Source organism: Apaloderma vittatum, unplaced genomic scaffold (genome assembly GCF_000703405.1).
Source record: "Apaloderma vittatum isolate BGI_N311 unplaced genomic scaffold, ASM70340v1 scaffold17922, whole genome shotgun sequence".
NCBI lineage: Eukaryota > Metazoa > Chordata > Aves > Trogoniformes > Trogonidae > Apaloderma > Apaloderma vittatum.
In genome coordinates, this window is record NW_009705455.1 from 1 (window position 1) to 25,722 (window position 25,722).

At 50.9% G+C, this 25,722-nt stretch overlaps 4 protein-coding genes across 4 annotated transcripts in view; 2 read left to right on the forward strand and 2 right to left on the reverse strand.

The window, feature by feature from the left end:
* Nucleotides 1-11: 11 nt before the first annotated feature.
* Nucleotides 12-1,835, reverse strand: LOC104270902 (trichohyalin-like; the record flags this gene model as incomplete). Its single annotated transcript, XM_009865413.1, has 2 exons — nt 1,698-1,835; nt 12-1,542 (listed from the first exon to the last, which is right to left on the reverse strand). Coding segments are annotated over exons 1-2 (1,669 nt in total), but the record flags the coding sequence as incomplete, so codon positions are not given.
* A 4,834-nt stretch (nt 1,836-6,669) lies between these two features.
* Nucleotides 6,670-8,184, reverse strand: LOC104270903 (repetin-like). Its single transcript, XM_009865414.1, has 2 exons — nt 8,047-8,184; nt 6,670-7,767 (listed from the first exon to the last, which is right to left on the reverse strand). Exons 1-2 carry the CDS (start codon nt 8,182-8,184, stop codon nt 6,670-6,672), a joined length of 1,236 nt encoding a protein of 411 aa, XP_009863716.1.
* A 12,427-nt stretch (nt 8,185-20,611) lies between these two features.
* On the forward strand, nt 20,612-22,604 carry LOC104270904 (keratin-associated protein 10-6-like). The gene is made up of 2 exons (XM_009865415.1): nt 20,612-21,184; nt 21,342-22,604. Exons 1-2 carry the CDS (start codon nt 20,612-20,614, stop codon nt 22,602-22,604), a joined length of 1,836 nt encoding a protein of 611 aa, XP_009863717.1.
* A 507-nt stretch (nt 22,605-23,111) lies between these two features.
* The window catches only part of LOC104270905 (keratin-associated protein 9-1-like), a 6,416-nt gene continuing 3,805 nt past the window's right edge, over nt 23,112-25,722 (forward strand). The window contains exons 1-2 of the mRNA XM_009865416.1: nt 23,112-23,126; nt 24,093-24,198. Coding sequence (XP_009863718.1) covers nt 23,112-23,126; nt 24,093-24,198 — 121 coding nt within the window. The remainder of the gene's footprint in view (nt 23,127-24,092; nt 24,199-25,722) is intronic.

The window sequence follows — 25,722 nt, forward strand, 5'->3', positions numbered from 1 at the left end:
CTCTTCCTCACGCTCACAGCAACGATCTCTCTTCTCCACCTGCTCACGTGGCTCCACTTCCCGGGACACACGATGGATCCTCACGTCAGCTTCTGCTGCAGCTACTTCAGTCTCACGTGTCCTTTCGTACATCTCCAGCTCCCGTTGTCTCCTTCCGTCACCTTCACGCTCTCGTCTCTCTCTCCGGATGGTGGTGGCATCTCGCTCTTCCCTCTCATGTTCCTCATAGACTTGGAGGTCAAACTCCCGTTGGCGATCTCTTGTCTCCCGCACGGGCTTCTCTCTCTCTCTCTCCTGGCAGATCCTTCTCTCCTCTGGTTCCTCACACTCACGCCGACAATCCCTGCTCTTCACCTGCTCAGGTGGCTCTGCTTCCCGGGACACGCGGTGAATCTTCACCTGAGCTTCTGCCGCAGCTACTTCAGTCTCGCGTGTCCTTTCGTACATCTCCAGCTCCCGCTGTCTCCTTTCATCACCTTCACGCTCACGTCTCTCTCTCTGGATGGTGGTGGCATCTTGCTCTTCCCTCTCACGTTGCTCATAGACCTCAAGGTCGAGTTCTCGTAGGCGATCGATCTTTCTCTCCCGCACAGGCTTTTCCCTCCTTCTATCATTTTGACCATCCAGCTCCTGAGCCTGCTGGATCCTTCTCTTTCTTTCTGGCTCCTGGGCCTCACCATACCTGAGGTCAAGCTGTAGCGGTTCCTCTATGTATGACTGATGTGGGCGTCTGGATTCCAGGCATTCAGGCTCACATCGATCATGGCTGCTGTATTCAGATTCTTTTTGTTCCACCTCACGTAGGTGGTAGTGGCTTCTCTCTTCCCTGACTATTTCAGGTTTACGTGGCTTATTGTTTCTTCCTCTATCTCCTTCTTGTGGCTGCTGGGTTTTTTGATCATGTGCTTGGTTACTCCACTGGTTTGGCCGTGGTTGAGGTTCGTAGGTCTGGCTGCAACTCCTCACGTCTGCTTCTTCATATCGCCTCTCGTCTGCTCGCAGCCTGGACTCCTGTGCTCGCACGGAGCCTCTCTTGGTGAACTGAACATCTCGTCTGTCTGGCTCCGGCGGGTCACGTCTTCTCCTGCTGTTCCGTTGGTCGCACGGCTCTTGCCTTCCTTCTTCGTACACCTGAGGGATCGGCTCCCCCGGCTCGCTGCTTCGTTTCACGTTTCTGCTTGGCGTGTTACGTTCCTGGTGACGACTCCTCGCTTCCTCTCGTACTTCAAGCTCGATGACACTGGTGTCTCGTTGCAGCTCAGTTTTGCAGGCAGGATGGCGACTCCTCTCGCAGGTGTCTTGTTCCTCTTCCTGGAGCTGCTGGCAGCTCCCTCTGTTCTTAATCTCGAGCTCTTGGAGTGGCTTGCCAGTGGTTGTCAGCTTTGTTCTCTGCAGCAGGTGTGGTCCCTTCGGCAGGTACCAGTAGCAGGCCTTCGCCACTCTGAACACCAAAAGCAGGAACTCGTTAAAATCGATTTCCCCATCGCCATCCCACTCCAGAAAGTGCAGAATCTTGTCAATCGTCTGAGGGTCATGCGGCTTCTGCAGGGAAAACATGCACAGGGGAACAAAAAAAAAGGCATTTTTAGCCTACCTGCTCCGTGTCACAGAAATGCAAAGACAGGGACAACAGTGATCTTTTCTCTTTCCATCTCTCAAGCCTGCACTCAAGCCCTCCCCCTCACAGCAACACTCACAGCTATGACGTCTGCAAACTCCCTCTCGATGAGCTCTTTCATCTTCCTTCGGCTGAGGCTGGAGTGGTTTCCATCTGCCTTCGCGGATTTGTGGAAGAGGCCGATGATGGTGGTAATGCTGTCCAAGAAGCGAGACATCGTCCTGCAGATTCAAGCAAGCCTGCAAGAAAACGAGCTGACCTCAGGGTGGGAGATTTGCTGGCCTCCGAGCATGAAAATAGGAGGGAGAATTGCCAGGCTAATGGGATGCCGGGTGCCGTGTGTCCGCTCCTCTGCCGTGGTGAGCTCTATTTCACCGGAGCGCCAGCAAGAAATTCAAACGCTTTGGGGTTTTAGTGGGATGGGGAGTGTCCTCCAGCTGATGTCTTTGATAGGGGATGGCAGGATGCCCACGTTAATGGGCTGCAGGGAGGGAACTGGAGCTGGTGACTCAAGAGATGCCCCAAGAACGCGTCCCCACGAGGATACACCAGGTACTTAAGTTTCCACGGCTGGTGTGGCTGCCTGGCACCGAGACACACGGGCTGCTCTGAAGCACGTTAGAGGATGTCTAACGCAGCACTGGCGAGGCCTGAGACAAGGTCTAGCTGGGTTGGAGACAGGTTGAGTTCTTACAGGGAATTAAAACAAGCCCTGTGACCGGTAGTAGCGCCAAAACAATCGATACAGCTTTCGTTACAGGATCATTTCATCAGCAAAGAGCTGTTGGGCGGAAGGGAACTGTCAGATCGCCTAGGTCAGAGCTCCTGATTTGGCTTCTCTGAGATCTGCTTGGCAGAAAGCTCTGAGATCCTCCTGGAGCTTTGGGTCTGGAAACCTCAAAACCACCTCCAGCCTTCCTCCTCGCGGGATCCCTGAGCCGGTTATCAAGTACATCAATGCTGAGAGATGAGCTTGCAGCCAGGGAATCTCTGCCGTGCCTGCCTTGCCGCCTCTACAACGTGCACGTATGTATGTGCATGCCTCCGTGTACAGAATCCTGGGTTTTGGTATTTCTACAGGAAAGGGAAAATTTCTCCAATCTGTCCATTCTGGCTAGGAGCCAGCTCCAGAGCAAAATAAAACACAAACCCTCTCCTTCTCTCCTTTTCTTTTTGAGAAAAGCTGCCCGTGGACACACGCCACAGGAATAACACCGAGACAACGCTTCGCTGGGTACCACCACAAAAGGATCTCAGAAAACACCGTGGCGGGAACGGCGCTGCCACCTGACACGAATCCTACCCAAATAACACAGCCTCGCCCACCAAAGCGCGTGTTTCCAAAGGAAGGACTTACCCAACTGTCCGACGGGATCAAGCGGGGTTCCTGTGAAGCCGTGCGGAGTGATCGCAGGACCCGAGCCCTTTTATAGGGTCCTCGAGGGAGCTGCAGAAAGGAGCCACCCTTTGTGGACGTTGTCCTGATTCATCTTTGGCCAAGCCCAGCTGCACCTTCACGTCCTCAAACGGGTTATTTAACTTATCGTCCCCTTCCCTATCATTTTAACCCAGAAATAGCAGTTGCCGTGTGGCAATTCAGGCGCTGGCTGGTTCCACCTAATCCAGACCGTAAAGTTACTTTATGATTGTATTTCAGATTTTTAAAAATCTAAGAGAAGCTATAAAGTGTAGGGAGGTATTAATGGGAGGGTGTGCTTTTATATAATCGTCCAATTGCGTAGGTATGGATTTATATACATATAATACACACGCATTGAAATTATACCAGAAGGAAATTTGGAGGATGGGGACGGAAGTGCTGATGGTCGGAGAGCTCCAAACGAGCAGATCAGGGAACAGTCGAGCTCAGTGTGGCCCACGGTCTTGGTTCCTTCAGCACCTCGGGCCTGAGGTCGTTGGGATTTTGGGGCAGGAGGACCGAAGAAGACCTAAGCGCTCTGAAAACGGCGACTTGCAGGTGCACAGCAGTGAGATCCCCCAATCCCCCAGATCTCGGCGTCCTTGCGGGGTGTTTTAATTTTGGTAACTTCTTATTAAGGAGCCCTTTGCTCCCATTATCCAGGTTTTTGTTGGCAAGAGGAAAAACCCAACCACAAACTTGGACGTTTTGAAATGGTGAAAGTTGCAAAGTGTAATTTTCCACAAGAAAATGCCCGTTCAAGACGCACTGGGGAAAATCTCAACGAAGCATCTTTCCTATCGACTGTCTTCTATGAATGACTTTCACTCCAACATTGCTTGATCTTTAATTACAAATAAAAGCAGGAACCCGCCCGCTGAGAGATCGATTCATGTCGAATCTTCATCTGGTTGCCCTAGGCAGCTTTCTGCCGTAATTACCTTTATTTTTTTTTTTAATCTTTCACCAGTAAATTAATTAGAGACCAACCGATTCCTTTATTCGCCCCCAACTCTCCCAGTACGCAGAGTGAATAAGGAAGAATACCAGCCGTGCCACCTGGGCCCCTGCTTTTGGTTTTGGAGGTAGGATACCTCCTCGCCGAGCGTGCCGGGGATATGGCAGAGAGCCTCCGAGCATGAACTTGTCACACAGCCTTGGGTGAGTGGCTCATCCGTAAGGTCACATCACCCTGGGTGTAGGAGCCCAATTAATTAGGGCTGGTAACACCTTGGGGATGCTCATACAAGCGCGTCTGAAGGATTCTTCCTAACCGGGCTTCATTTTTTGAGCTTTTTTTCCGAGATTAAATTAGACTTGCGCAAATTATACCCCACCTGCGGGATAATGATACCCTTGGGAAACTGTAATTTTATGGTAGATCGGAGTTATTATTAAAATTAGAGTATTACAGCGCGGCTCCGTAATCCCTCCCGCAGGGGATGGGGCAGTGCGGGATGGCCGGGAGCCACCGGCCGGAGGTCGGGCGTCGAGGCAAGGAAAAGTACGTCGCGTTTGTTCTCCCGGTTCGCCGTGTTTGCTGCCGTTCCCCGGGCAAAGCCATGAGCTTCAAAGCACGTTCTTGGCAGCACTGACCCCCTCCTTTTCCCGACAGCTTTATTTCCCCCCAAAATGCTTCCATAAGATGAGACTTTTAGGTTTTTAACAGCTGTTACCCAAGAGGATGGGCTCCATCCTCCTGATTCTTACCCAAATCTAGTCCCATCCCTATTTTATATAAAGTGACCAAACCTCTGTTGCATTTAATTTTGGAGGAACTGGGCTCTTTGTCTGTTGTAACAAAAACCTTTTCTCTTCCAACCCTTCGCAGGCCTGCAGGACTCTTTGTTATTTGGGCTAATTTACACGTTCTCCTTAAAACGAAGCGAAAAAAACAATAAAAAAATCCCTCTTAACTTCAAATACGACACTCCCGGTGGCAAAAATAGCGTTATTCAGAATAGATCATATAATTACCACATCCCCAACAGGGCTTGGTGCCTGCCTGAACTGGGAGGACAGTTTTTTTTGTTGCAAAAAGTGACAACTGATGGAGAGACAGACTTAAAACGGGATTGTCAGGTCTTGACATTTTAGACCCAGACCTAATAAGAAGCAAAAAGCTGTCGGACCAAGCCTCTACCTGAGACCTATTCTACAAGAAACATGGAATTCTCTCCAAAAATGAAATGTTTTCTGGAATGTCTCAGATGGAACGGGGTCTTGACAGACAGGGGATGAAATTTAAGTCCCATTGCGTGTCCACAGCTGTCACGAGGTGGGTCAGAGCTCGTTATTGCTAATTTGTTTTATTGGTAGCAGAGCAGACCGGTGCACTTTGTGCCTAATACATTTAATTTCAACATTAGAGCTTTATAAACCCAACCATTTATATTTTATTTTGTGCTGAATGTTCCAGAGACAGTTTTGAAACACTGGCTTTTCTGATTCAGTGCCGAGCGAATTGTGAAATTCTGGGGTGTCCCAGAGGAATGACGTTTTATTTTCCAGCGAGGTCTCTGCGTGCTGCTTGTCACCGGCCACAGAGCAGGAGGTGCGGGTGCATTTATCCTGCGCTGATTTTGCTGATAGGTTGCAAAGCGAAAGATAGCACGGGGGGAAAAACAGGCTGAGCATCACCCTCTCTGCGGGATGCCGAGACCCGGACCCGTCTGGTGGTCCAGCACGTCTGAACCCCCTAATGAAACGCCACCGACTTCACTGGACTGCTCATGCCCTCGGAGTTACCCACATCCCTACGTGCATGTCTGGACAAAGCACCCGAGGAGCTGGCACCCTGAATCTGAGTTTGAGGCTGGGCACGGTTTGCATGGCAGCTTTTTATCTCTGGCCTCCCAGTCGTTGCTGGGGCTGGATATACCCAAATCATCATTTTTCCCCTCTTTAATAAATCTCTACTCCTTCCTTTGGAGACTTCCATAGCTAATAAGGATTTTTTTTGATCTTCGTAGCGTGCTCCACATTCCCTCGGCTTCTGAGATTATTAGTAAGTGAGGTTAAATAGAACAAATCCCTCCCATCAGCATTAAGGAGCTGTTTATTCTTTTCATGACAGACGTGAAAAACGCCCGGAGCAGATGGATGCTGCGAGGGATCTGTTCGGGTCGGTTGTGCCGTTGCGTTAATCCCGACTTCTACCCCTTCTGAAGATACCACTTGCTGGGATGTCACAGCCCTGCCTGCAGGGAGGGACTGCTTCATTTGGGCTGAATCGTGAAAGCGGCCGAAAGCCAGCTCCTTCAGGCTATGCACCCCCCGAGGCACGCCTGCCCCTCTGCAGCCACCCCGGAGCCATCGGCTCTTCTGCTCTGCGTCACGTCAACCTGGCTGCTCGCTCAGAGCTGAGCAGAGGGCAACACGCTGGGACACTGTGTTCAAAAACAAGTCAAAAGCCTTGGATTTTATTATTGCTTTGCTTACACAGTCAGAGGGAGCCTAAGAGGGACAAAGAAGGAGAAGGTCTCTAGCCATGCGTAGCTCCGTACAAACCGGGGGTGTGAAGCTCAGGGTCAGTAAGGAATTGGACAAGATGTGACAAAGAGAAATGCAAAAACCAGAGTGGGACCTCCTGGCGAGGGGCAACAGCCTCGCGGGGGGCTTGTTTCAGCCTTCACTGCTGTGGTGGCCACTGAGAGAGAGCCTGCAGGAGCTGCTGCTCTGCAGCGGGTTGGCTTTGGGGCCAAAGGGCTTGTTGCTGTTGTGCTGGGTGAGCTGGAGCCTCGGCCCCGCTGAGCTCCTGCTCCAGCTCCTCGGATTCAGCGAGACGATGGAAAGGCAGCTCGTGGCGCATTCCCTGGGGCTTGAGATCCCGACAGGGGCTTGCACCCTGCTGTGGGGGCAGCAGCTTCTGGGTCTCGGCGAGGTCCTGCCAAGCGGCCTCACAGACCTGGGTTGTCTTGTCTGGGTCTCTTCCTTGTGTCTCAGAGGAACAATTCAGGTCCTGCTCTGCTGACTCAAACTCTGGGCTCTGAAAGTGGTTTGAACCCTGTCCTGGTGCCTCAGTTTCTTGGGCCTGGTGGGTTTTCATGTCCTGTTTTGGTGTTTCAATCTCTTCAGCCCGATGGGTGTTTCTGTCCTGCTCTTGGCTTGCAGCGTCCAGGATCTCATCTGTCTCTGCATCCTCTTCTGGTTCTTCAGCGCCTTCATCCTGATGGGTGTCCTGGTCCTGCTGCGGTGCCTCATCCTCCCGGGTTTCATGGGTGTTCTCTTCCTTTGTCTCACCCTCCTGAGGCTGACGGTTATCTGGGTCCTGCTCTGCTGTCTCTTCTTCTTGGGTTTCATGGGTGTCGTGGTCTTTCTTTGACGTCTCACCCTCCTGGGTTTGATGAGTGTCTTGGTCCTGCTCTGGTGTCTCACCCATGTAGGTTTCATGGGTGTCTGGGTCCTGCTTTGATGTTCCACACCCCTGGTTGTCTGGGTCCTGTGTTTCGGAGTCCTGGACCTGATTGTTCACACCCTGCATGGGGACCTGCTGGTTGTGGGAGCCTCTGCCCACAATGTGTGGCTCTGGCAACTGCTCTTCGCTTGCCTTCTCTTGTGCTGTTGGCTCTTGACCATCTTCTGGCTCCTGGAGCTGCTGGAGTGGCTTGGAACAAGCCTTGGCCACCCGGAAAACCAGGCTGAGCAACTCGCTGAAGTCAACCCAGCAATCGCTGTCATCATCCAGGAAGCACCGCACCTTCTTGATGGTTTTGGGGTCCTGGGGGTTCTGGAAAGAGGCAAACAGTGTTGGCAAAGTCCATGAGTCATTCGTGTCTCAGGGCAGAAATCCATCACCCCCATGACTCCTGCCATTCCCTATGTTGCTCTACAAGCTGCTGCAGAACAAAAAGCCTCTCCTCTTCCCTGCAGATCCTGGGCTTTGAAGGCATTTCTGTGCCTTTCCCAGGGAGCCAGATGTCCTGTACACCCGCATGGGAGGGCAGGGCTTTACCCTCCCCTCCACACTCCCCACCCCAGCCCTGCACACCCATGGCCGGACCCTCACCTCCATCGCCTCCTCGAACTCCTGCTCAATGAGCTGCCTCAGCTCCTCCCTGCTCAGGGGGCTGCAGCTGCCGTCGCTTCTGGCGCACACGTAGAAAGCAGCAACGATGCCATGGATGTTGTCCTGGAACTGGGCCATCTCCCTGCAAAACTGAGGCAGCCTGCAAGAAAAACACAGATGAAAGGGGACTTTTTTTTGTTCTGGTGTGTTTGCTCGCTTGCTTTTCAGACAAGTCAGTCTTTGACAACAGGGCTGGAGAGGCAGAGAGGGAAAGAAGAGCCGGAGAGGAGCACAGATACATGAAATAGTGTAAGGGAAGGGGGAGAGCAAGGAAAAAACCAAATCTGGAGGTTATCTCTAAAGAACCATGGAATAGAGTAGTTCCAGGTCTCTCATTATTGTTATTTTCTCTAGAAGAGCTCGGCAGTGGCAGCTCCAGGGAAATCCGAAGGCCCAGAAGCTCCTGCCTCCCTGCCAGTCGCAAAGTCAGACAGGCGAAAAGGTCTGTCCAGGCTTACCTGGGTGAGGAACGGGAGCTCTGAGCTTCAAGAGCGTGGGCTGGAGCAGATCAGCTCTTGTCCATCTTATATAGAGTCCAGAATCACAGCCTGCATCTTCTTGAGGAGACACTCCTTCAGCAGAGCGACCCGAACCATCAGCCGCTCAATTACATTGTCATGCCCCTGTCTTCGTTTGTCTCTTTCTAATTAACTTCAGCTCTGGTGATTTTCTTAGGAGTTAATGCCTGAGCCTTCCCTAAGCTTGCCCAACCTGCAGCCACATTTCAGAGGAATTTAGTAAAAAGGGCTATTTTTACCACCGGAGGATTTAGTTCAAGGTGATGCCCAAGCAACGCCCGGGACTCTTCGCAAACGTGTTTTGCGAGAAGTTCCTCAGTGACTGATGGGCAGGGCAGGAGACCGCCCGGGAGCGCTTGAGCAGTGAAGAAAGAGAAAAGAAAACATAAAAAAATGAGGATATTGCGATGGCAGGATGAATGTGATTCCTTCCAGAAACTCCCTCTTCTGGATCCCGACCTGGAAGTCAGCAGCGAGCAAGGAAATCTTTTCAAACAGTGCCACCAAGTGGCTCTTGGAGAAGGACAGAGGGGTGACAAGGCGTGCCTTAAAGCCAGCGAGCGGCTGGGGACCGTGGGCTGCAGTTTATCCGAAAGGGAAACTGAGGCACGGGGCAAGGAACGGACTTAAAACTCCTTGTGCTGTGTCCAGCACAGGTCTTTGCTACAGCCCTTTCCTCTAAGACTAACCTCCTCCTCCTTCAGCTGCAGTGAGGGTGGATTTGGGCAATTACCGGGGCACCTTGGAGAGGCAGCTCCTTCTTGCAGAAGCTGTTTCTCATCAAAGAACCCAGACCCGGAGCGGGGCGGTTTCCCCTCTCTTAGCCTGCTGTAGACAAGAACGGGTTTATGTTGCACGGGATTTCTTGCTTCTGTGAAGCGGAAAATGTTAGGGGATCAGAAGATACTTGAAAAAGTCTTTACTGAATAGAGAAACCCATCGCTTTTAGCGGTGCTCCTGATAAATTATATTGAGCCCAGGGAGTGGAGGGCAGGTGCTTCTGTGACTTGTGCTAACGAGATCACACCAAACTCCGCTGGTGCTGCCTTCAGAGCTGTGAAACGGGGCGGGGGAGGCTTTGCACAAGCTCACAGCTGTTTGCAATGATGCTGGAGGGGCTTGGAGAGGTTTGGGGCTGGGAGGGGTTGCTCTCTGAAAGGGTCTGGAGAGAAGCTGGTCTTTCTGAGAGCTCCTCTGCGAAGGAAAAGCAGCATTTGTGTCCTTTCTGCCCCCAGACCTTCTCTTCTGGCAGAACCAAATTCCTTAATACCATTTGCTGGTGGATCCTTTGGCTAAAATAATTCTTGAGCTCCGATTTCTCTGGTTTTTTGCCCAATACCAAAAGGAACCAGTAGCTTCTAAGGCTGTGCCCCATGTCTAACCAGGCACCCCAAGACTTTCAAGCCATGCTGGTGCTAGGAAGGCACCACTAGCACCACAGCCTGAATTTTGAGGTGGGACAGGTAGCACCTTCCCCTGGGACGCCATCACGCTTCGGAGAATAAATACTTCAGGAATTTGCATTAAGAGTGGTTGAGATCCGTGCTGAATGGGGAATGGCTTTCCAAGGTGGATTCACTGTGGAGGTGAGGAGCGTGGTGTGAGGGAGGTGGGGGCGAGCCCGCGGCACTTCGACTTGGCAAACCTCACCCCGAGGTGTGTTTGCTGAAGGAGCTCTGTTTTCTGAGAAAACACGTTGGGGCACTGGGCAAACCAGCTTCTCTGGGCAGGCAGAGTGTGTGAATTCAAGCTCAGGCTGCTGGTGAAACGGGAGGACGGGTTTGGTTGGAAGGGACCTTAACGATTGTCGTGTTCCAAACCCCCTGCCATGGGCAGGGACACCTCCCACCAGACCAAGTTGCTCAAAGCTCTGTTCAAAATACTCTCTGGCTGCTTCCTTTAAGCAGTTTGATCACCTAGTTTTATCCATGTCTGTCCAGTTCACCTTTTTTCTCCTGTTTCCTGAGCAAAAAGACATTCTAGATGTGCTGCTCTGTGTTCATACAAGGGGCAGTTGTGGGCTGCACAGCTGGAATGAGTTCGGAGGAGCGATGTGCACCAGAGCTGCGTGAAGCTGGAGGTGACACCTGGCTTGTGGCACCCCTGGGCCTTTTTCAGGACAGAAATCCTGTCAGTAGCGCAGAAAAAAAAAAAGAAAGATGTAAAAAATCTAAGTGTCTATGGTTACATAAGAGCTTTAAAATAATTTAGGAGCTGTCATTGCCATCATGGTGATTGCTGAAGATCTGCAACTTAGGTCACGCTTAAATCTCTCCTGCTGTATTTTAATGTTTAAGACTTCAGGTAAATCAACCTCACCCAAAATTCTCGTCTTTTCAAATATAACTAGAAAACTGATGTCTCCTCAGACCTGGTGGATCTGGGGAATTGCTCAGCCTCTCGGTTAGTGGGGAGAAACGGATGAAGGGAGGCGCTGGGAGGGAAGGGGGCACGGAAAAAGCATCGGCAGAAGTTGGGCGGCTGCAATGAGCAGGGACTGGCGTTGAGCTGGTGGTGGCTGTTAGGACTTGGGGGTATTTAGGATCTGGGACTCAAGCGGGTGGCAGTTAGGTCAGAGCGGTCAGGTTTCTCAACACAAAATAAAGCAGGAAATTACTGTTTATCCCTGCGCGAACTCCGATGGTTCCTGCTCAGCAGGGAAGGGCAGAAGTGTCGGTTGGCGCTGGCGAAGGAGGGAAAGCGGCGTGCTCAAGGTTTGGTGTGAGAAAGCATTTTGAGATGGGTTCTGGAGAGCAGGAGGTCTCGAAGGGACGGGGCTGGCTTTAGAGGGAAAAGCAAACGCCTGGCTAGTGCCTGCGCTCTCTGCAGCTGTGGGACCCCGAGATTTCGTCCGTACTTATCGCCTTCCAAACGCGCCTCCTTTTTGCCTTTTCATCCTATTGTTTCCTCCTTTCTCTTGCCTGCTGAGAGCTGAGGGCGGTTTGCACCGAGGTGCAGGCTCGCCTCCCTTTTCTTGCCTCGTTCCCACACGATTCCTAAACTTTCCCAGGGCTGGATCCCCATTATACAGAGTTTTATCACTCCATCTATGTCATTATCAGGAATTAAGCTAATTGGAATAAAATGCTTTATTTTCCTATGCTGCCATGGCATTTCAGCAAGCTGTTTCTGTTGCAACCTTCTTTATTGCTAATTCATTGTGACATTAAGCAGTGTAATACATCAGCTTTTCTCTAATACATGTTTCCACTTTTTTACATGTTAATGAGCATATTTAACATATTTCTTCAGAGATAATTGGATTCTACGTCTCCCTGTGGTAATGCTCCGAAAGCCAGCTAGCAATGCCTTTAATATGTCACAGACTCTTTCTACATTTGAATAATCCCACAATTAAAATTAGGAATTAATCCCTCGGCTGAAACAAGGCTTTTGAGGATACTTTTCTTGTTTTGAAACAGTTTTAATACATATGTTAACTACACTTACGGAGAAGTTAATTAAAATCCTTCCTTTGCGCTCCTACCCCAGAACTCACAGAGGGGCACAGGTATCTGGGATTATCTTGTTCCTCTCACCCCTTGATCCTCTGTGTGAAGGCAGGATTATTCTGTGCTCATAATTTATCCCACCGGCTGTTTTAATTCAAAACATGGAAGCTATCACTGAGTCAATTTTTTTTTCTTTTTTTCTGAAGGTGCAAAGGAAATTGCAACTTTACTTAAACAGCTCCCTGAGCCAGCCCTGGGATTTAGCTTTGGAAAAAATGATCTTCTGGGCAGAGCTCTGACCATGATGCACCTTTTTGGGGTAGCACTCGGAGGCTGGGCGCTGTAGCAGACCCTTTGGATGAGCTCCATCCTCGGAATGATGAGCTCCATCCTTGGAAACATTTAAAATTGGGTTGGACGGGGCTCTGGGCAACCTGATCTAGTTGAAGTTGTTCAACTTTGAAGTTCCCTTCCACCTCAAAACATTCTACGCTACTAGGATTCCCCGATTTGCTTTGACTGCTGCCACAATTGTGCCCATGGAGCTTGCTCTTTCCTCCTGGGGCTGCCAGCGGAGGAGATGGGCTGTGCTGGGCTGCGCCGGGGCGGTTGGCTCCGTTGTGGTCTCTGCCAGCTTGCTCCTCTCCAAAGCTGAGGGTTTGCTGGAGACCTGAGTCACGTCTTTGCGGCCATGGTGGAAGTGAGTCACGGGCTACTCCCCTTGGTGGTGGGGACGATTTTGGTGCCTCTGCCCGTTAGCTTCCTCACTGCCCAGCACGTTGGCGGGAGAATTTCTCTTCCTTTTGCTAGCTTGTTTTAGAGGAAGCTGCAACTTCGGGGAAATGCCATCAAGCCTCAGGTTTAGTGTCTTCTGTGGTTGGGGTGGAAAGCTTCTCTCTGCCATCCCCAAAAGCAGCTCTGGCTGCAGGAGCAGGTGGAGGGGAAGCAACAAAAAAGTATTCAGAGGTGGGTGTGCCGCAACAGCGTCTATAGCAGAGGGTGGAAAGGGGGCAGAGAGGACGTGTTGAGAAACATGACCTGGTAGAAACCCCATCAAAAACCAGGCTGGCAGAGGGGTGGATCTGGCTGGGCAAGGTGCCTCTGCAGAGGAACCAGGTGTTGTGTCGGCAGCCGACGACTGGAGCGGGTGCTCTGGGGCAAGAAGGAGCCCGACTGGATGTGGATTTGGCAGCAGTATGGCAGTGCTCAACAGTGCAGGTCTGCAAGTCACTTGCGTGAGGCTTGCGGGGTGGCAGCAGTGGGAAAAGCCAGGCAGCGAGATGCCAAATCTCCACTAGTTTCGTGAAAATCGGCAGAGACTTGCTTAATGTGGTAGGAAGGATTCATCAGCCCTCCCTTCCTCAGGCTGTTGGACACAAGACAGATGGTGGAAACCAGGCTCTACCAGTTCTGCCTGTGGCCTGCCTTGTTTTAGAGCAACATTTCTGTTTGTTTGCAAGCAACCCTTCTGTTTGCTTACACTGGGGAGGCGAGCACAGAGGAAGGTGTGCTGGGCTCTGGCAGGCTCCCAGCCCTTCTCAGGACCTTCTTGCCTGGGTCTACGCTTGTGCTGAAGTTGAGAGCTCCTGAAAATGGAGCCAGTCGCAGCCCAGGGGCAAGAAGCACCTGATTCTGAACACAGCAAGATGTTGGATGGGACCCTAAAAACCAGAGGGGGAAAAAAACCGGGATGAAGTGGCAACAGCTGAGCTCATTATTTTTGTTAAATTCTTCTCTTCGTGCAGCCTGTGTGTGTTTTGAAGAGTTACTTGGATGTGCCCAGGGATGCTGACCTTTCTGCCTTTAGTAAAGGGTAGGAGATGCTTGTTTTAACTGGACTTCTCAGTCTCCTCCTTGTGCCTGGGACCCTCTGGAGCTGGTGGCTCAGGTCAGGAGAACGCGGACTCTAGTCTGGCACCACTCAACTGCAGACGTGAAGCAGTTGACCCACTCTGAAGGACGGGCTTCCTAAAACGACTCACCTGGCTCCATGAAACGTGCAGTCCTAGCCCTGGGGCTGCTGCTTCTGGTCCTTCATCTCAGTACCAGCCAAGATGTCTGTACTCAAGGCTCTCAGCCGTGCCTGAGAAATGAGGTCCTTGACTTTGATTTGCAAGCAAAGTTTGGCCAAACCTGGGTCGGATGATGTTTTGTCCTTTCCTTCCTCTCTGTAGGAAAGGTCTAAATTGCTAGCTGATATGTCAGGGATGCCGCAATCACACCTGCTGCCTCTCTTCCAGCTGTACCAATTACACTCCACCCTGATGATGATGAGGTGTCACAAGGCAGGAGTAATGACAGATGAGTGAGGGGAGGAGATGGCGACGAGGGGAACACAAGAGCCCTCAACGGAATGAAACGTGGGGGGAGGCAGCGAATGGGCTGCTCGGGAGCTCGGAGGTGCAGGCACAGTGCATCTCCAAGCAACACGGACCCACCTGGATCCGGTCCTGGCAGCTCAGGTGCTGCAAAGCGCAAAATGAGAAGCGATTTTTGTAACGCGATTTGTGTTACAACCATTTGTAAAGGCCAGTCTAGGATTAGGCTGCATCTCGTAACTGAGCTGAGCTTATCTGCCTTTGCAAGGGCATATTTGGTGCTACAGGGAACGGTACTCCTCCGCTTATTGTCTTTGCTGCTCAGTCTTTAGTTGTCGTTTTTATGTTACTACGGGCTAATGTCACTAATGTTCGATTTACAGGCGTTTCCAAAATTTAATACTGCAGATCTAGTCTAACTCACAGAAGAGTCTTATCACAGCATAATGAGGGTGATAGAAGTCATTTCAGGCACAGAAATCCACCGTGGTGTCTTGAGAATAACATCTGTTGATTTATTTACTGGGAGGGAAATGGCTGTCAAACTTTTCAGCTTCATCAAAATTTATTCCCTCAATCCAATAAGCCGCGGTTATTGCTACGCTACGAGGACTTGTTTCAAGTCTGTGAATGCGCGGAGCATGCTAACGCATGGAGATATTTTATCAGATACGTGTGCGGAGGCAGAAAAATCCTTTCTGACATTGAGACACGTAACTGCGGTTCTGGGGGAAGCTGCTACATAACAAAAACTTTGAATTAAGCAGAATTTTACCTGGATGTTGTGCAACACAACTCCCATTTCTCTGTATTACTCTTCTCCTGGTGTTTTCTACCACTTCTTTCTACTCAGCCCTTGCTCTTTCTTCACCCTAAATGCTGTCTGTCATTTTACATCTCCTTAAAAGACCTTTCTTGAGCTACGTTAAAATGATGACTTTGAGCTGCTTTTCTCAATATTCTCATAATAATTTCGATCTACGAGATCATTAAAACAGAGCGCAGAAACCCCACAGGCAAAATCATCACTGAATTTAAGACGACTACCAAACTAGTAAAAAAGGCTGAAGATGACGAAAGGGGTTTCAGCGAATGCAAATAGGACTCGCATTGCGCTTTTGCCATTATTCCTGCAGTAAACGTTAGGCAATAAAAATAAGAGCAGTAATTAACAGATGATTGAAAAGTTTTTTGGTGTTTTTTTTATTTAACTTGAAGAAGTGTTCTCTCTTGCTGTTACACGTGAGAAACCAAGAGACTCACCAGAGGAGGTCTCATTCGTGAGAGGGAAGCCTCTCCTTCACTCCGTGCCGCACATGCCACACTTATTTCTTGCCTCGCAGCCAGTTTTGACACCTGGAAAGGCACCGCTCCACGATGGCGGCGGTGCGGGTGTTCAGGCGGTGCGGCGCTCGTGGGGGCAGGTGGGTGCCGGCATCTGTGTCCTTGGCAGAGCTGGTGTCCTGGGGGATGTGCGTCCCCGGGGCCTGGGACAGGCATGGCTCCGTGCAAACGGCGCTTTGAGATGCACAAGGATTTGTGCATGTAGCCGAGCGCTGGTTGGGGCGGGGAGCACTGGAGATCGCACTCTGAGCACAGCAGAGCTCCTCCAGGCAGGTGTCGAGGACCTCAAGGGTGCAGGGCTCCGCCGTTGAGGTCGGGTACCGCAAGGGGATGGTTTCCATGCAGATGCCATCGGTCTCAGGGGTGCAAGGCTCCACTGGCGACATTGTTTGCTGGAGGGGGAAGGTCTCCACGCACGCCCCGGTTGCGTCTAGGAGGCAGTACTCTGCCGTCGGGATTATGTGCTGGAGGGGGAAGGTCTTCACACAGGTCCCAGTTGTCTCGAGGGTGCAAGGATCCATCCCTGAGGTTGGGTGCTGCACGGGCAAGGCTTCCACAGAGGTCCCGGCTATTTCAGGGATGCAGGGATCCACTGGCAAGATTGTGTGCTGGAGGGGGAAGGCTTCCTTGCACATCCCAACCGTCTCAGGGGTGCGGAGCTCCGCTGATGAGGTTGTGGGCTGGGATGGGGAGCTCATCCCTCCCATGCTTTGAGCAGGGTCGCAGGGGATCGCTGCTGGGCACTCGCAGGCACCCACATGTGGGGGTGCACAGGTGTGCTCAGGGCAGCAGGCGTCCTCGGGCATGGGGACAGCAGCAGGTGGGCAGGTGGGCTCAACCTGAGGGCAGGGATCCACCTCCAAAGTCTGCTCAGGACAAGGGTACGTGTCCTGCTTGGGGTCAGCATCCAGGTCCACCTCAGCACAAGGCAATGGGCAAGTGCCGGTGTGTGCAGCCTCCTCCGGGCAGGACAGGGGCAGCTTGCACTGAGCCATCGTCTTTCTGCCCTTCTGGCAAGCCTGGAAGAGAAAGAGCAATTTGGTGCCTCCTAACCCAGAGCACTGGGCACCTTGTTTTCTTGGCTGGGCAATTTTTCAGCAAGATGGTTGCTGTTTGTGCTGTGATGAAATAAGGAAAAGAGAGAAGATTTACTGTTTATTGGTTGGTTGTTTTGGTTTTCTTTATTTTTTTTTTTTAAATCCTGCAACCACACCTTATGAAAAGAAGTTTGTTCATCCTGTTTTTCTGCATAAGCATCAAACCTTGTTTTTCTTATTAAAATCTAGTTTCATCCAAACAATTTCATCCCAGCAGCATTTTCTTGCACAGATACTGATGGATTTGATGAATATTTTCAGCAGGTTTATAAACTTGAAGTCAGTCCCCTCTCTTTTCCAGACATCCCAAACGCCCTTGCAGGAGCAAAACCATCTCGCAGCAGCTGCAAGAGGTGCAGCTCTTGCTCTCCTGCCTCTGGCATCAACGGGCTAGACAGGCAGAAGGAAGATGTTGCTCAGGTTTACCGTGAGGCTGGGCACTCTTACCTGGGACCTCGGACGCTGCCGCGTGCGACGCTGCAGTCACCTCACCTCTTGGCTGATAACAACATGCGCGGCAGTTTCAGCTCCTGCCCTCCCGTGAAGGTGCTCCGTGGGCAAGATGGGGTTTTATCCCTTGAAATCCAGCTCCGAGACGATGACAGGGAGTGTTTTGCAGAGCATCCGTGGGAATCGGAGTATAGTTACGAAGGAAGGAGGTGGTTCCTCTTTCAAACTCTTCTCACCTACAAGGTGGGAGAGCCAACGGAGAGTTTCCTCACGCAGCAGGTAGCAGAAATGTATTTCAGCACATCATAGGAAATGATCTTTATAATCCCAAGGGTACTTACCCGGCTCAGTGTCGGCGAATAAAGACGGCGAGCAGGCACGGTGGCTTTAACCTGGGCTCTGCCTTGTATATTCAAGAGCTTGGCCTCCGGAGCTGAGGTGCCCCAGGCACGCAGACAAGCTCCCCTTCGCTAACCTGGCTCTGCTCCGCCTCTGCCCTGTGATGGATTATTTGACTAATTGTTTTTAATGGAAACCGGCTATTTCCGTAGCTGGAGCGTAACCTGGAGTGAGCAAAGATGGCTCGATGGTTCACGTGTCCTTTCAGCGGGGCTGACGCCAGAGAAGAATTTGGGAAATGAATGGCTTCTCAGCTTGCTCTCAAATAGCCAGTCATGGGTCAGTTTTCTGGGATGGTAAAACATCCTCCAGCCCAACACCTCATGCGAGCCATTAGAGACAGGATGGGATGTGGCATCTGGGGGATTCTTTTATTTTTAGCCACGTCTGACCTCTTTCTGTCACTGCCACCGTCCTGTTTGGATGTGGTGCTGCTGGTGGTAGCATCCTGACTGGAAACTCTTGTATCATCACCAGTCTCGTGATGTTTTGCATTTTCTCCTAAAGCTCTGGCTTCGCTAGCGTAGCACTACTCCATTGCCGTGATGTTGCCTTTATCCTCGTGCACGTACACCCCTGAGGAGCAGATGGGCGATAGGAGGAGTGACCACCACCCTTTTCTCTTCAGCCTACTGGTTTACCAAAACCAGCTCAATTATACTGATTCAAACCACTGTGGCCAGCAGGGAACTGTCAACCCAAGTGGTCGTACGTCCCAGATTGATTTATTTTGACTTAAATAACCAAAAGCTGCTCCACGGTGCTCAGCAGCATGGACACACACATCTGAAGTGTGCAGACACAAGAACACACCTTCGTCTCCAGATGATATATTCCCTCATCTCTGCATGCAAGTAATACTGGTTGGGTGTTTGTGTCACTAAGTGACTTAAGGCTGGTTTGGGGTGAGCAGAGAAGGAAACTTCAGCCTTTGATCTCTCGCAGGCAATGCTTCTCTCCCTTCCCTCCTCTAACGAGGGATTTTCACACAAGAACATCTTGACCACAACTGTGGCAGGCAGAAAGCGGTGACTACACGCCGCGGTTCGCTGTCATTCGTGGATGGTGTATGCCAGTCTTGGTTTAGGCTCCTACATGATAGAAATGCACATGGAAAAACAAAAAAAAAAGGGCCACTGCCATGGACACTGTGGTCAGAGAACCAAACACAAATGGATCCTCACCCTGCCTAGAGATGGGCAATCGCGAGGAGGAGTCCTAGAAGGAGCTTAAGTGACACTGATGATCTCAAGAGAGTGTGAAACCTTCCCTGGCTGCCCGACTGCCAAAATTGTAGCACAACAAGCCCAAGATGGTCCTTGAGGAGATGATGGATGGGAAGAAGCTGAAGGACCTGCTCAGCCTGGGGAAGATCCTGGGGCCCCTTTCAGCTCTCTGAAAGGTCTTAACTGAGAGGCTTTTCTTGGAGGTGCCCGGAGACAGGGTGAGAGGCAACAAGGGAAATTCTGACCAGGTTGTTGTCAGGAATATAATTCTCAGTAGGAGGCATGGTGGGTACTAGCAAGAGCAAACAAACTTGCCCAGTAGAGCAGGACAAAGCCGCTTACAGAGTCCCATTCATGATGCTGGTCCGTATGACTCTCTTGAGGGAAGCAGAAAGAAAATTCACTGAATTAACTTTTGTCAAAACAAAGTTTAATCCCGAGGGGGATTGTTTCCAGGCTGTATCACCGGTTCTTTGTTCCTCATCCCCCATAGGAAATACGTGGATCAAGAATTCAAGCTTTCGGGCAGCAGTCATAGTGTCGCATGTACCATCTCAGTGGCTAGGTTTCATTAAAAATTATAATGTAAGCAAGTAATTTAAGGATTGGAGGTGGAGCAAGTCTGGATTATTAAAAATTTTATTTCCATACCCCTGAGGTGTCTCACTTCCGGGGACACGGACACTGAAATCATATAAAAGGGTTCATATTGTAGTGTTTCTCAAACCGTTTTGGTTTCATTTCCTAGTTGCTGGTGGTGAACTGGGTAAGTGTTTCTTGGCTTACTGGGAAGTAATGTTGCAGCTGGGGTTGTTTAATTTTAAAATATTACCCGTAGAAGCAGGTTAGAAGACTTATGAGTGCTTCTGCTTAGTGAGATTTGTGTTTGGTTCTTACCAAGCAGCTGAACCTAAAGGCAAATACTCATTCCATCTTGTACCAGTCTTTATTTGCTGGACATTTTTTAGTCGCCGTGCTTTCTCTATCAAGATGCATCTCAGGGTAGCTGAGAGCGGACTAACCTCTCTCGTTCCCCAATGACATCGCTGCCCTGTTTCAACCAGGAAAATTATTGGGTTTGAGAGAGATCAAAAGGCAAGGTTAGGACTTCAAAGGAAAAAAGTGGGAGGGAAGATAAGAAGTGGAGACTTGCAGGCTGCAAGGGTAAGCAATGCCTGGAAGGAAGTCTAGATGGGCAGAGCTAGGAGGACTTCTGTGGGAGAGGTGGGAAAGTGGCTGCACTTTGAGCATCAGATCCTTTCCTCAAGGAAGTTTGCCAGCATGAAGCCTCCACTCATGTCCTCTAGCTGGGCACTATCAGAAGCCTAGTGGTCTCCTTTTTGGGTGGAAATAAGGAAGTGAGGTCAAAGAGTTAATCCCAGACGGAGGGGAGCTGTGGACAGGCTTTAGACCCTTCGGTATAGTTGAGTCCAAATAGCAACCCTTGCCTTTCCTGCTTTGAGAAGAAGTTGCTTGAAGTGTACGTGCAGCTGGTAGCTACAAATTTGTCTAAAATGCTGTCATGTGGAGCTAGTGTCCTGCTGTGGATTCTAGGCTGTTTTCCCAGGATATAGTTCAGTGTTCCACTGGAAAAAGTTTAGCTTAATTCAGCGTATAAAATAGCCTTGTGAAAGCTGAAGGACTCAGTTTTGCACAAAGTATATTTCTCTCCTGCTTTCAGACTTTACCCCTCCCTCAAAGATGAGTTTCCAAAACGGTTGCCAACTGAGACAGATCCGCCTCCCACCTCCCGCCGTCTTGGTGAGGAGCTTCCCCGTGAAAAAATGTGTGGAACCCTGCGGTACTGTCTGCAACATCCAGTGCTTGCCTCCCTGCGTGGATCCCTGCTGCTACGGTGGGGTTCCTCGGGGCACCACCACTTACGTGAACCTGGGAAATCTCGGTGTGACGCAAGTTCCCGGGTCCATTGATCCCTGCTGCCTCGGACTTGCTGCGTGTGCGCCTCCGTGCTGCTGCAAAGTGACTGAGTGCACCACCAGGTGCGAAGACTCATGCTGTGAGGAGGTGGCCAAGTGCACAACCACGTGTGTGGATCCCTGCTGCCAGGAAGTATCCAAGTGCACCACCAAATGCGTGGACCCCTGCTGCCAGGAAGTATCCAAGTGCACCACCAAATGCGTGGACCCCTGCTGCCAGGAGGTCACCAAATGCACCACCACATGTGTGGATCCCTGCTGTCAGGAGGTCACCAAATGCACCACCACATGTGTGGATCCCTGCTGCCAGGAGGTCACCAAATGCACCACCACATGTGTGTGAAGATCCCTGCTGCCAGGAGGTATCCAAGTGCACCACCAGATGTGTGGATCCCTGCTGCCAGGAGGTATCCAAGTGCACCACCAGATGTGTAGATCCCTGCTGCCAGGAGGTATCCAAGTGCACAACCAGATGTGTGGATCCCTGCTGTCAGGAGGTGGCCAAGTGCACAACCAGATGTGTGGATCCTTGCTGCCAGGAGGTATCCAAGTGCACAACCAGATGTGTGGATCCCTGCTGTCAGGAGGTGGCCAAGTGCACCACGACATGTGTTGAGCCATGCTGCAAAGAAGAGATCAAATGCACCACCAGGTGTGTAGATTCATGCTGTGGAGGTGTCACCAGATGTGTCACTAAGTGTGTGGATCCCTGCTGTGGTGGAGTGACGAGGTGCGTAGATCCGTGCTGTGGAGGTGTCACAAGATGCGTCACTAAGTGTGTGGATCCCTGCTGTGACAGAGTAACCAAGTGCACCACCAGGTGCATAGATCCATGTTGCAGAGAGGTGACCAAGTGCACCAACACCAGGTATGTGGATCCCTGCTGTGGAGGAGTGATGAAGTGTGCTACCTGCTGTGTGCATCCTTGCTGTGGATATGTGACCAGATGCACCACTAAGTGTGTAGATCCCTGCTGTGGGCAAGTGAGCAAGTGCACCACCAGATGTGTGGATCCCTGCTGTCAGGAGGTGGCCAAGTGCACCACCAGATGTGTGGATCCCTGCTGTCAGGAGGTGGCCAAGTGCACCACCAGATGTGTGGATCCCTGCTGTCAGGAGGTGGCCAAGTGCACCACCAGATGTGTGGATCCCTGCTGTCAGGAGGTGGCCAAGTGCACCACCAGATGTGTGGATCCCTGCTGTCAGGAGGTGGCCAAGTGCACAACCAGATGTGTGGATCCTTGCTGCCAGGAGGTATCCAAGTGCACCACCAGATGTGTAGATCCCTGCTGCCAGGAGGTATCCAAGTGCACCACCAGATGTGTGGATCCCTGCTGTCAGGAGGTGTCCAAGTGCACCACAACGTGTGTAGATCCCTGCTGCCAGGAGGTCACTAAATGCACCACGACGTGTGTGGATCCCTGCTGCCAGGAGGTCACGAAGTGCACCACCAGATGTGTAGATCCCTGCTGCCAGGAGGTCACCAAATGCACCACGACGTGTGTGGATCCCTGCTGCCAGGAGGTGACCAAGTGCACCACCACGTGTGTGGAGCCCTGCTGTGGAGGTGTGAGTGAATGCACCGCCAAATGTGTGGATCCCTGCTGCTGTGGGGGTGTCCAGGCTGTTACCAAGTGCGTGGACTCCTGTCCCACCACCTGCGTGATGCAAGCTGTCCCTGTGTGCACGGGTGCGTGCTCCTCTGCCTGCGGCCAGCGCTGCTCCATCGCTTGCGCAGATGTCTGCTGCCGTAAGTGAATGGCTCCTTGAGTGGCTGCACGTGGGGGATCCTGTGGTGGGACCCCCCGCCCCAGTGCCGTTGCCCTGTGGAATGTCCAAAGGTTAAGGAACGAAAATGGTTTGCAGATCCCTCAACTCACCGACGTCTTCCTCGCATCTTTACTTTCCTCGTGCCCTTCCTGTCCTAGGAAGAGTAAATCCTCAAGCAGTTTACCTTAAGTTCTGCATAATTTGTGCTATGTTTGCCTCAAGAACAATGGTTTTTCTTGTAACTGAATGATTTTGTGCCCCCAGGAATATTGCCTGGGAGAGAGATGCTGTAGCTCTTCCTTGCACTGATGTGTATAGAGGAATTTGTTCTTTCTTGTTATCTTCTTTTCTTGTATGATGCAATAAAAAAACCCTGATCTTGGCATCAGCTGTCTGCAAATGTTTGCTTTTGCTTTACCCCAGACTCACACTTTGTCCTATTAATTTCTTCCTAAAAGCCTGATCTCTGCAGAGTGGCAGCTCCTGCTCGAACGCATGGGGAGGTCTAAGGCAATAGCTGGAGACCTGGGACTCCTCTGGGAGATCCCAGGTCGTTGCTGGGAGAGGGGGTGCCGTACATCACGGAGAAGTACCGCTCCCCCTTGGGTTTGAAAAGAGCTTGAAAACTTTGAAGAGCTCTGAAACCGGAGGAGCTCAAGGCCAGCTGTGTCTGCATCCCGCAGGCAGAAATGCCACGTCCCATTAGGAGTGATGGAGAAATAAGTCACTAACGAGGGGAAGATGAGCAGGTCTGGGCCACTGTGCCTCATGACTTTGTCACCTATGTGTAAGAGGTCCTATCTCGGCCTTTTGCAATCAGCTTGTTTCCTTGTGTCTGGTGGCAGCTGGGCAAGCCTCACTGGTTAGGGAGATCGGCATGGATCTGAATTCTGCAGAAATACTCTTCAGTTAGCAAGGTGTCTTGGATGATTTTGGTAACCCTGCAATGGCTAGCTGCTAACAGGACCCCAGTGCTTCCTCCTTAGCACCGAATTCTTCGTTTGCAAATTGCTCACCCAGGAGTAAACAACACCCTCAGGGACTCGGAGTCGCCTTGTCACACAGGCCAAGAGTTTCCAGAGCAGAGATGGTGCTCTGGAAGGCTCTGCTGATTTCCAGAGATGGTGCTCTGGAAGGCCCTACAGGTTTCCAGAGCAGAGATGGTGCAGAGCAGGGTTGGGTTTAGCAACCACTGCTAAAGGGAGGAGGCACGGAGAGACAGACTGCGGGGGAAGCCAGCCCAGCTGCTGAAGCAGCAGCTGTGGGCGGAGCTCTGTCTGGGAGCACCCACTGGCTCCTTCTTTAAAGACGCCCCAGGGCACGTGGCTGATGACTAACCTGCAATTATCGCTGTCTCACTTTTTCTAGTAGAGGAGCCTGACCAAGAGTGGGACCTGATAAATCAGACCCAATGGCCGTGGCATCGCACGTGGGCTGGGAAGAGCTGGCCTCACGCAAATTGTTCCACCCTCACAGCTCTTGTGTGTCCGGCCTCTTCTCTCAACGGATCGTGGCTCTTGCCATGGGTTGTGCAGCGCTTGCCACAGCCTGTGTCCAGACATTGCTGGGTGCTCAACGCATTGTCTAAGCCTGAACGCTACCCGATAGAAGTATAAAACCAGCTGAGGCTTCCTAATTGCCTCTCTATGTAGGTCTGGTTTGAATGCAAAACTCCTTTAAAACTCCTTAAAACCTTCTGTGCAAGAAACAATTTCCTTTGTTCCTGCTCGCCAATCGAATGGAACAATCTTCTGGCAAAATAGAAACCGTAGGTGGAAAAAATGGCATTCTTGTAAGATTTTCCCCTTAAACTACTTCTCTGTAGCACCCTTCTGATGATATGACGCTTGCATTATATTTAATCCTTGACAGGAATATAGAAATTCAGGTTTTAAAAGGCTGAGACCATTAGCAGAGGGCAGACACTTCTTTTCCAGGTGAACATCACAAGATTGTGCTGTAGGAAGAGAGACAGATCCTTCCCCGGTGAACACCCGAATGTTTATACAATATCCATGAAATTGTTACAACAGGGACAAGACTGCAAATGTAGTTGTCTCACAGTTCTTCCTCTGCCCTGAGCTCTGAAATGCATTCCTCAAAGATCAGGACAGAGTTTTATTTAGTGATGTCAAAACTTGTAAGGAAAGCCAGATTCCCGTTTGAAAACGTTGGGAAAATCAAGTGTCAGCAACAGTCGGAAGGCAAAAGATAAAATAGATGAGTTGTTTTTTTCATGACCACAGCCAGTTCCTCTTTTCCAGGTTTAATTGCCCTCAGATGCTCACTTATCATTCTTCACGGAGCACTCACCTTCCTGAGTAAACAGGAAAAGAGGCGGATAGCGCCAGGTTCGGGTTCCTCTCGGGCCCCAGAAGTAAGTGATCTAATTACCTGATCAAATAGTCCCTGGGGCATGGACTAGACGAGCCACTTGTTTTCCTGGGAGGCTAATTGCGTTCTACACTCAGCCTCTTGGCATCTCAGCTACGTGAGGCTTTCCAAAGGTGGAGCCCTGGACCAGCAACTGGGAGCTCAGCCCCAGCTGGAAGCTGCTGGATCATACCCTTGCCCCTTCCTCGGGTGGCTGTGGTGGGGAATGATGAGAAGGGAAATTCGGGTGTAATGAAGCCCCAAACTTTAAGATTTAATTGCAATAAAGTGCAGGAGAGTGGGCTGGGCAGGCTTTGGAGTGCTGAGAAAATGGGGAGAACCCTTGATTTCTCACCAAAATGTGGGTAGTGATGCACATAAATGAAATCAAACCCCCAATGCCAACCAGTGCAGGATGCCACAGAGCGCGAATACTTGCTTAGGAGGCTTTTAGGTAAAGCAAGGGATGCAAAGAACTCCAGTAGTATCATATTTTAAATGCAGTTTTATTAAATAGTTTTTTTCTTCCCTAGCAGAAATCCAGCTGAACAGCCCCAAACAGCGTGTCTCCAAACAGATCCACAGGGAAAAAGTTCCTTCTAAGGTGTTTCCATCAAAACTCATGACATCTGCAAGTCCTGAAGTTCTGTGTTTCTGTTCACAGTCACGTCTCTGTGACCATGTGGTGTCTCATGTCTGCAGGGAAAATTTTTCTAGGCAGGAAATGTAGGGA

Coding starts and splice junctions, on each gene's coding strand:
- LOC104270903 (XM_009865414.1), bottom strand. CDS start 8,184: ATGGCCCAGTTCCAGGACAACATCCATGGCATCGTTGCTGCTTTCTAC. Junction 7,768..8,046: donor AGTTCGAGGAGGCGATGGAG/GTGAGGGTCCGG, acceptor GCCTCTTTCCAG/AACCCCCAGGACCCCAAAAC.
- LOC104270904 (XM_009865415.1), top strand. CDS start 20,612: ATGAGTTTCCAAAACGGTTGCCAACTGAGACAGATCCGCCTCCCACCT. Junction 21,185..21,341: donor CCAAATGCACCACCACATGT/GTGTGAAGATCC, acceptor CCCTGCTGTCAG/GAGGTGGCCAAGTGCACAAC.